At 35.3% G+C, this 11,441-nt stretch overlaps 1 protein-coding gene across 2 annotated transcripts in view; it reads right to left on the bottom strand.

The window, feature by feature from the left end:
• Nucleotides 1-7,437: 7,437 nt before the first annotated feature.
• The window catches only part of LOC107856665 (loganic acid O-methyltransferase-like), a 93,743-nt gene continuing 89,739 nt past the window's right edge, over nucleotides 7,438-11,441 (bottom strand). Inside the window, exon 2 of one of the 2 annotated variants that reach the window (XM_016701640.2) lies at nucleotides 7,438-7,965. In XM_016701640.2, the coding sequence (XP_016557126.1) occupies nucleotides 7,627-7,965 (339 nt within the window). In that variant the 3' untranslated portion in view covers nucleotides 7,438-7,626. The remainder of the gene's footprint in view (nucleotides 7,966-11,441) is intronic. The other variant, XM_047394300.1, reaches the window with a different exon arrangement.

The raw sequence follows: 11,441 nt of genomic DNA, 5'->3' as shown, positions 1-11,441 counted from the left end.
ATTTTGATCATGCTCTCGAAATAAAAATTGCTAATACACAATTATAACCTCTTTCAAGTAGTAATTTGGATTGTATTAAGTAACAGTAAGGTGGAGGTAACATTCCAAAGAGAATGTGTTAAATTATGTGGTATCTTGTTCTTTTCCTACACTGCCATCACTCTATCTTATTTTATTTTATCATGTCCCTTTTCCTTTACTCATATCACTATGCCTTATCGAGTGATGTTTAACTTTATTAAATTATATGATTCGGATTCTAATTGCTTGCCTTTTCTTTCTTCACATGTCCATTTGCATTGGAGTTCACTATGGACTCTTTCCTATCGCATTTTCAAGTGCCCATATCCTCAAGGATCAATTCCCAAAGTGATTCTATGGCATTCTAGTAAGATATAGAAGCAGATAGCGGGCCCAAGATCATTGACAAAGTTACTAGGATTTGGAAGCTCAAAAAGCCTCATCTTCTTTAGTTTATTTAGCGTTGAGTTGATTATTTATTTATTTATTTATTTATTTAGTTGTTTATTATGCATTCATTCGGTCCACGAAGCCAAGGTTGTATCTAATACAGGTGGAGCAAGATTCGAGTCAAAGGTTCGAAAAGTAGACTAGGACAGTTGAAATGGGTCGAAAGCCCAACTAGATTAGGACAGGATCGACGGTTTGGGCTTAAAAGCCTAAATCATTACTTTCCTGCTTCTTTCCCTTTTTTCTTGTCACTTGTTTGCTTGTCTCTTTGCAAACCTAGTTAAATCCCTAACTAAGTCACTAAAAACTGATTTCGCTAAAACTTTTCCCTTAATCAACTATTTTTCCAAAAAATTGATTTTACGAAGTTAATCAAAAGAATGTTTTCAAACAGATCGGATAACCGCAAGTTAGCGGACATTTTAGGTGCCTAACACCTTCCTAAAATGTTAATAAGAACCTTACTCAGAATCTCTAACTTAAAACGGTTTTCCTGTTTTGAATCATTTTAAGTAACTCTCTAAAGGTTTCTTAATTTCTTTTCAAAATTAAGTGGCAACTCTCTTTCAAAAGTCCAAAATTTTCGTCAAAACAATGATATCCTTGATGCCAGCGTTTATTTCTTGTGTGTCAACAGATATTGAATGGCCCTCTTGGCAATAATATGCAATGGCCCTCTCCGCGATGATATGAATGGCCCTCTTGGCAATGACATGAAACGACCCTCTTGCCAATGATATACAATGGCCCTCTTGGCAATGATATGAAATGGCCTTATTGGCAATGATATGAAATGGCCCTCTTGGCAATGATATGAATGACCCTCTTGGCGATTTGAAAATAGTTTTACCTGAGTTCGTTTGTCTGTATCTTTCTTTCTACATGTACCTGTACTCAAGATAGACAATTAGTAGAAACAAAGTCGCTTTTGCTAGCGACCATCTTTTGAGAAAAATTCTAAATACAATGTTTTTAAAGAAAAGAAACTTTGTTTGTCTTCCATAATCTCAAGAAATGAGATGGACAATTGAAAAGGTCATCGATAAAAGGGTGTTGAGCCCGTTTTTGGGCTACCAAAAGTACCGTTCTTAAGAATTATATGCTCCGGCATGGCTCCCGACTTGCTTGGGGATTTTTCGAAAGAAATGTTCATTTTTGTGTATCGATCCCTGCATCCACAGAGAAATGATTAGTTTGAATAAAACTACTCTTTGTCAACCTTCTTCGATCCTTGATTTGCTCCTTGCCATCTTTCAGGTGTCCCGTCACATTGGTACCTCCACCCTGGGTCCCTGCTCCCATAGACGCCTAGGAAATCACTAAGTAAAAGATTTGTAAAGATTTTTTTTCCAAAGTAGTCTTATTTTTAGCAAATAGTTTCGAAAGTATTTGTAAAAGCTTTAGAAAATCTCTGTCAATCATATCATGTACTAGCTCAACGAACGTCTTCCTCGTGGCTTTGACTATATCCAACGGATGATTTCCAGAACTCATGATCATTATTGGAGGGTTCTTCAAATAGTTCTGTCATAGCTAGAAATTGAGTCTACCTAGACTTTGTCGAAGTTGGTGACTTCAAAAGCTTAGCTTTAACCTTTGGTGCCGGGAAATTTGAAATATATTCTAGTACTTGGTGAAAATTTTGAGGCCTCCCTCAAAATTTCTGCTCCAGTTTAAAGTAGTCTGAGATGATATCATCTCTAGTGAATCTGAAGTCTTTGCTGATCTCCATTCTCTTTGTTGGATGTTGATCTTATTTTGTGAATTTTCGAGATTCCTTCTCGAAAATTCTACCCTAATTTCCATTTCCTGGGGTTATATGACCGAGCCGTTGGGGCGCCTACGTATCTCGTTGAAGCAGAAATCAGGTCAAACGTAGTTCAAGACTACGCTAAGGATGTATAGAAAAATCTAATGGGTTGACCGAAGCCGACATAAGCCACCTGCATATCCCTTTTGTTGGAAATTCAGGTCATCACGTAGTTCATACATAAAAGGAAAGGATAAATTTTCCTAAGGGGTTGACCGATGCCGACATAGGCCGCTTACGGATCCCTTTCTTGGGAATTCAGGTCAAACGTAGTTTGTACATAAAGGGAAGGGGTTCTAGGAAATTACACATCATGAAATTGATACTATTATAAAGGCGATTACAAATAATCCAAGAAACAAAAACTATAACATCTTTCAAGCACAATATCTCTTTACCGTATCAGAATTAATTGGTTTGGTCCACTCTTGACCATCCATCTCAGGTAGGATTAGGGCTCCTCCAGGTTGGGCTTCTTTTGATGTTCACATTCCTCTATATCTACTACTAAATGCTCCTCATCACTTTTTTTGTTCATCATTATTTCCTTCGCTTTGTTCGCTAACCCTTGACATGACATAATATTGGCAGGTTTTTAAATTATTGCTACCAAAATAAACCATGCTAGATAATCATATTTAAAAAAAATAACTTCTTAAATAAAGGGAGGTTTTTTGAAAAATAAATAAAAACTATGGCTCATGACCCACACAAATGTGGGCCCATGCCTTTTTGAAAGTTGTAAAACATGAAACGAAAATTTGAGACATAAAAGGGTGGATCACAGGGCCTCCTCCGGATCATCACCGATTTTAAAAACTATTAGTAATTTCCCTTTCATTTAACACGATGGGTGACGGGTTATGAGTGGAGTGGAGGTCCAGTTTTGCAAGGCCTCCCCTGATACAATCTCCTTCACCCCACTGAACTTTGAGAAATCATCTGGTAGAGCATTGCATCATTCGAATAGATCTCCTATCCCATACCCAAGACCATCATCATTTGACATCACATGTACGGGAAATGACTGGTACAAGAGCGGCAAGGGCCTAAATAGACTCTCTTTTGAATATCTTTGATCTCATATTCCTTTATTGGTTGGTACTCTATTCCCTGCTTCAATGCTTTTTCTGGGACCATAAAAGGCTCAATAATTCCTTCCAAATCCTTACTTAAGGTGGCAACAACTTTTTCTATGTTCTCCATTTCTTCTGTTCTTTTGAGTCCTTCTAAATTTACCTTAGTGATGGCCTTGCTAGATGCCCATTCACCCTCTATTTCAATCACGTTAACTGTAGGTCCCCCGTGATTAGGCAACGGATTACTGTTAACATTTGGTGTCGGCGACTGAAGTATGATGACCTTCTGATCGATCAAATCTTGGATCTTATGTTTCAAGTTAATACAATCCTTGGTACTATGCCCCGATGCTCCTGAATGATAGGAACAATTTTGATCAGCATGAAAGAATCGAGAATTAAGATTGGTAGGCTTTGTTAGAATAGGCTGTAAATAACCAGCCTTTATCAATCTTCTGAAGAGCTGGGTATGACTTTCAGCCAATGAAGTGAATTTTCTTGGGGGCTTCTTTTCAAGGTTTATACGTGGGGGGTTATACTGATTTTGATTAGCAGGAGGAGGTACCTGATGATATTTTGGAGGCGCTTGGAAGTTTATTTGATTTTTTGGAAGAGTATCTTGAACATGAGACTGATAATTTGGCTACATAACTTGACACTGGGGAAATAGAGCTTGATATTGGGGTTGGTCATAGAATACAGGCTGAAGAATTGGTGACGGTGGTGAGGAAAGAATATTCCTAGGCTTGAATTTCCTCTACAATTTATCAAAAGAATTAGTAGAGACCTGACCTACGTCTTCCCTTTTCTTCTTTGGGAACATGGAAGTCCCAGATGATGTTGGGGTTTAGACAATCTTTCCTGTTCGAATGCCTTCTTCTAAAGATTCCCTAATTTTCACCAAATTTGCGAATGTCGCCCTGACCGCGGATACCATCCTAGTATAAAATTCTCCCTCTTGAGTACAAGAGAATACGGATACCATCTCCTCCTCAGACATAGGAGGTTGCACTTTAGCAGCCTCCTTCCTCCAACGGAAGGCGTAATCTCCAAAGCTCTCGTCATTTTTCGGCTTAATATTATCTAGTAAGTATCGATCAGGGACTATCTCAATGTTAAATGCAAATCTATCGAGAAAACTTTTAGCCAACACCTTCCAATTAGACCATTTTTTCAGTTCTTAAGACATGAACCAATCTAAGGCTTCACCGCTTAAGCTTCGGCTGAATAAGCGCACCAATAATGCCTCATTTCTTCCTATCCCAACTATCTGATCACAATAACTTCTTAGATGGGCCATTGGATTTTCGGTACCGTCAAACACTTCAAATTTAGAGATCTTGTAACCTTCTGGTAGATTGGGCCCAAATCAACGAGACTTGTCCTAGTCTAGTTTTCAAGACTTTGGTTCGAGTCTTGCTCCACCTGTATTAAATACAAATTTGGCTTCGAAGCCCAAATGAATAAATAAATAAAATAAATAAGGACAACAATAAAATAAATAAGTAAATAATAAATGAGACTTTTGAGTCTCTTAGCTGCTTCAAGTGTGAGCCTTTAACCCCTTTTTCTTCGTTCGACTCTTTATACCCACGCGCTATGTAATCGGCTTTTGAACTTTCTTTTGAATCCGACTCGAAATATGTGCCATGTTGGTCCATGACGAAATGTGAAAGGGAGGAGTCCGTTTGGACTCCAAGATGAATTCATGCAAAGAGAGGAAAGAAAAAAGAAAAAAGAATTAATAAATGCCCAAACTTTAACAATCTACAAGCTATAGGATTCATTTTTCATCTAAATATATTCATGCACAGGTAAAATGCAACAGAAGCAAAATCCATGAAGTTCAAAGAAGATAATCATAAACAATTAATTAAAGCAATACCGACTAAAACTCAAAACATGGCTTCTTATAGTTCTTAGCAAACAAAACTAATAAATTATTATTCTAATGTTACGGAAAGATTCACATTACTAATACATTCAGTCTCGAGAAATTATCCAAATTTATGAATATTCTAGCATACGTGATTTTTACATTACTAATACATTCAGGCTCGAGAAACAAAGAAAAGATCTATACGAATGAGATATCCAGCAATAAAAAGGAAAAGAATTAAATAGAGGAGCTCTTAAGTATTTGGTGATCTCGGATGTATCCATATCAACAATGACTCATTATTTCGATTAATTATTTCTTTAAAATAAAAAATTTAATACTTATTAAAGATCTCACTTATCAGATTCCATATTCAGTAATACATGTTACAGTACTTGTGGCAAGTGGATGTCTACAAATTGTCCACACAATTCCAATTATTGTTTGATTAGAATCATCTTTGGACATACCATCAACCAATTGGGGTCCATCACTCATAATTTTAATTTTATATAAATTAAAGGGAGAAAGGTATCTATAGTTATGCATTAGATGTTTGGCTAAAAATATAATATACTTAATTGTATAATTTTGTGCAATAAATCCTAAAGTGCATAAAATATATTGAACATAATTTTTCAAAAAAGAAAATTCGATTGTACTTAATTGGTATTACTTGAATTAGGTTAATATTGAAGAGTATATATTTTAACAAAATTTCAACCTTAATTGTTGTGTCCTGTTCTGCAGTTAGAAGATTGATCAATCACAAAAATAGCTTTTATTTTCTAATTGGTATATATTAGATTATATACGATCATACACATATTATTATTATATTTTTGACGATTATTTTTAATTTAATAAGTTCCGTTTGTGTCCCCACAAATTTCCTTTTTATAGAAATAATATAGTGGTAAAATTAGGGGTGTGCAAAAATCAAACTGATCAATAAACCGAACCGATAAAAATGTTATTGGGTTATTGGTATTGGGTTGTTGGATTAACGATTTTTTATTGGTTTTATAAAAAAAATTATTGAGTAAACGGTTCGATTTCGGTTTTAGCTTATTGGGTTATCGGTTAAACCGATAACCCAATAAGGATACACTAAGTTATTGTTTTATCCCTATTTATGTTATATATGTAAATTTCTATCTCTCTCTATATATATATCTATCTATCTATCTCTATATATAGAGAGATATGTATGTATATATATTATATGCACTACTTATTCACAATTCAGTGATTCACAAAGTATAAATCTATTCAGGGAAACAAAGGCACAATATAACGCTCGGCTATTATCGTACTGAAAAGCTTGAAGCATTTATGTCTTCCAACAATTAAGATTTTTTTTTTCTAACAGTTCAAGTTTGAAGATTCTTGTAAACTAAAATAAATTGCGTAAGATTTTGGCGGTATCTAAGATTTCATTTTATTATGTTAGTTGTTACTATTTCTATTTTATAAGTATTTGCTTATTGGTTAAATCGAAAACCGAATCGTTAATGACCAAAAACCGATAAACCGAAACCGATAAGAAAATATCTTATTGGTTGGTTATTGGTTTTACATATTTAAAAACTGAAAATTGATAAACCGAACCAATAACACATAAAACCCAACCGAACCAACCAATGCACAACCTAGGCAAAAGGTACCTCAATAATATAGCTTCTATATATATGTACGTGTTTAATCGTCCCAATCAATGATGATTTTATAGAAATATGGGCAAGCATTGGTCCAATTAATTATGTTATTCTGTCCGTTCATATTTACTTATTTATGTTATTAAAAATAGAAATGCGCAATAATATTTGTCCAATGTGATAATATTATTTTATGTTCTAGAATTTCGTTATTGAAATATTTTCATTTATCTATATTTTCATTTTCATTTATCAATAATAGACATAATTTTTTTTGGTTTTCCATCTGATGTCCGGTGCCCGCATTGGAGCCCCGATTAATTCGCATCGCGCGTTGAAGGGCCCATTAAAGTGGCAGTACTACCAACAGAGTTTTCTCCATACCCAGGGTCGAACCCTCAACCTCTTGTTAAGGGTAGAGCAGCCTCATCCACTGCACCACAATCCATGTTGGTGTAAACGTGCCATAATTATCTCTCCATAGACCTGAATTATATCATATATTGACAATTGGAGTTAAATGGGTTAATAAAACAAAACTGCTAAGGATATCTAAAAACATTAATAAATAAACTTTTCAATTTTCGTTGTAGAACACATTAAGTGAAAGGTACGATGAAAAGGTCAAAAATATTAGAAAACACACAAATAAAAATTTCTGTCTATGAAACGTGTCACATCACTCAATAGACCTGAAATTATATACTATATAGATTTCTCCACAGAAAATTATTTATGCTTCAAAGCGACAAATAGCTGACATGCTTTCTGGTAATTCGTTTTCATCCATGTTGAAATTTCATCACTTTTGAGAATTGTCCTTGTAAAAGCTTCTTCTGCTATTTCACTTCCAAAATGATTGACGAAAAGTACTTCTAAAACAGCTCTTAGATTTATCATTAAAGTCTTTGCATCAGCCTTTTCCACAAGCTTTGATTTGGGATACGTTAACTCTATTCTCTCGATGCTAAAATAATTATTTTTCTCCACCGCTTTAATCATGTCTTTAGGAGAGGGAAAATACGTTGGCACATTGAATGAGTCGACTAGAGATTCATCCAACTTTCCCTGTGGAAAAAAGAAAGAAATATCAATTATTACAAATGTATAGATGGACTATAACTAACTACATATGTACATTTTGTTTTCATTTGTTTGTCTGGTACGGTTTTGATGTGACATGAAATTTTTAATCTTGAAGCTTAAATGAAAGATACATCCATGGAATGTACCAAAACATTCTTTAATATGACGCTCTTAAACATATAATGTGGAAAGTTATAATTAAAAGTTTCCAAAAAGGAAAAAGGGAGACGAGCATTTATTAGTACCCCCATCGAATTATGGTCAAAGTTGCTACGACACACTCCAGCTTCACAGGGTCCTGTCACCTTCCTGAACTTAATTTTAGCGTATTTTTCTCACCCTTTTGTCCTGATGTGGCACCTTTATCATATAAAATAGGACCCACATCAAAGATGCAACGTCAGCTAAAAAGGATGACAAAAGGTGTCATGCAGCTTAAAAGGACGACAAAAATACGCTAAAATTCAGTTTAGGGGGTAATAGGACCCCGTGAAGTTGAACTGTGTCGTAGCAAATTTGATCATAGTTCAGATGGGTACTAGATGCTTTACTCGGAAAAGGTGCATATTCTTTTGAAACAGACTAAAAGATAACATAAAACATTTGAAACAGACTAAAAGATAGCGTAAAACAAACAAATTGAAACGGAAGGAGTACTGAATAATTTCATTACTTACCTCACTCACCTAATCCATAAGACTAGAACCAAAAAATTTCACAAGACATTCCTTTTGTTTGTCTTATGGAACAACCTAAGGGTTTTGTGGTTCCAGGAAATGAAAACAAGGTGTGTAAACTTATTAAGTCTCCATATGGACTAAAGCAAGCACCAAAACAATGGCATGCAAAGTTTGACCAAACCATGTTGGCAAACGGATTCAAAATAAATGAATATGATAAATGTGTTTATATTAAAGACACTCCAAATCACCAAGTCATTGTATGTTTATATGTGGATGATATGTTGATCATCAGTAGAGACATTTCTGATATAAATGCAACAAAATGAATGCTCGAGAGAAAGTTTGATATGAAGGACCTTGGAGTTGCAGATGTGATCTTAGGTATAAAAATCCATCGAACTCCACAAGGGTTGGCATTGTCACAGTCTCGTTATATCAAAAAGGTACTTGACAAGTTCAAGTATATAGAATTCGGTATTGCCAAGATTCCATTGGATACTAGCTTTGCACTTCGAAAGAATGAAGGTGAAAGTGACTCGCAATTGGAGTACGCAAGAGTATTGGGATGTTTAATGTATATAATGAATTGTACATGATCATACATAGCATGCGCTATTAGTAAATTAAGTCGGTACACGAGTAATCCCAACAAAACTCACTGGATGGCAATGAAAAGAGTTTTGGGGTATCTTAAATACACTCAAAATTATGCTTTGCATTATAATAAATATCCTACGGTACTTGAAGGATATAGTGATGCGAATTGGATCACCGGATCAAACGAAGTAAAATCCACAAGTGGATATGTATTTACAATCGGTGGAGGAGTAGTTTCTTGGAAATCATCCAAACAGACTTGTTTCGCTTGCTCTACAATGGAATCTGAATTTATCGCATTAGATAAAGCCGTTGAAGAAGCAGAATGACTCCAAAATTTCTTGGAAAGTATTCCATATTGGCCCGTGCCAGTGGCACCAGTATGTATACACTGTGATAGACAAGCGGCAATAGGTAGGGCAGGGAGCATGATGTATAACGGTAAATCTTGTCATATAAGACGAAGACATAATACCGTTAGAAAATTTCTCTTTAGTGGAATTATCACTGTAGACTATGTAAAGTCAAAGGATAATATGTCAGATCCACTGACAAAAGGCCTATCTAGAGAAGGAGTAGAAAGGACATCCAAGGGAATAGGTTTAAGGCCTAGGACAAGTCAGCATAGCGGTAACTCTACCTAGCAGACTGGAGATCCCAAGAGCTAGGTTCAAGGAGATCAAAAAAAGTTGTGTCTGACAGGTTCAACATTGTCAATTACCCAACCCATTCTCATGATGTGGACAATGTATAGTAAACAAGAATAAGACTTAAGGTGAAAAGTCTTTTAATGATTATCTAAATTTGGCAGATTTGACCAAATAGTTTAATCTATAGGATTGAACGTTTAGAAATTACCTATGTGTGAGAAAAGTGAAAGCCGTTTCAAAGAGAATGTTAGTAAAAGTCTAGTCTCTAAGCTCTCATGAAAAACAGAACGTGTTCATGGCTGAAAAGAACAAAATCGTAAGAACCATAAATGGTAAAAGGCTGGTTGTGTGACATGTGTTGTCTAGGTGTACATTAAAGCTCGACGGTTCAAAGATATCAAATCTACCAATTGACCGAGTGCATCCGATGCATATTCACTACAGAAAGTTCAAAGGAAACCCACTTATCCAGATGCAATCAGTATTTGCTTGATGATCACATACTTGTCATTTAAATTTTTACGAAAAATAGTCATTCTCCATTCATGTGGGGGATTGTTGGGTTCATAGTAATGAAAGTGTGTTGAATGGAAAATGGAGAAATCAAGTGGAAGAGAAAAAATTGAGTTAACACCAAAAATGGAAAGTGTACTCAATTTTGGCAAGTTTACTCTTTCTCCCACATTGGTGGAAGAAGAGAACTTTTTGGTGTTTATATTGTGAAACACTTACTCCACATGGTAAGTGAGGCAAGAAAATAGAGATGCCTCGCGCCGTCGTCGTCATCGCTCGGCTTCGGCTTCGGCTTCGGAGTTGGAAAATGATCGATGAGATCTTTTTTTTTGGACAAATTTTATTTGACGAAAATAATCCAGACTGAATCAGTAATACTCCATTAATAAATACATGCATGCAGTAACAGTCCTAAACTGATACATTGGTTCGAACAGATGCAACTCTTCAACGAAGTGATGCACTTTTTCGAACCAGTGCACTGTTCACGAAATAGTGTACTGTTTCAGAAAATTACTGCATTGGTTTAAGTGAGTAGACATGCATTTTCAAGAAGATTCACACACGTCTAATATGAACCAATGCCATCTTTTCAAAGGGGCATCTACTGGCTATATAAACCTGGTTTCATCCACAGGTTTATGAGATAGAAAATACAGAAATTTTCAGATTAAAAACTTCTTCTTCTTGTCTTAAAAATACTCTAAGTGTGATCATTCAAACCGTGAGTGTGTTCGAAGAATCCGCCTATTTGAAGTACCACTATAGCTGGATTGATGGCTATTTTATCCAGGGAGGAAGATTTCATAACCTCAGGTACAGTGAGGGGAATTATTCCTTAAGAAAAATCTGTGAATTCGGACGACTTGGCAATAATCATTTCTGTTTCACCTTTATTTTCTGAAAAAATAAATATACCTCTTGGAAAGGTCATTTTGATCTTGTGTTGAGGGTATTTGATACTTCATTGTGTTCTTGTTCATACTTGAACTCGAGTTGAAGTTGTTGTTGCAAT

This window comes from Capsicum annuum, chromosome 8, assembly GCF_002878395.1.
Source record: "Capsicum annuum cultivar UCD-10X-F1 chromosome 8, UCD10Xv1.1, whole genome shotgun sequence".
Classification (NCBI taxonomy): Eukaryota; Viridiplantae; Streptophyta; class Magnoliopsida; order Solanales; family Solanaceae; genus Capsicum; species Capsicum annuum.
This window is presented reverse-complemented; position numbering and strand designations above follow the sequence as displayed.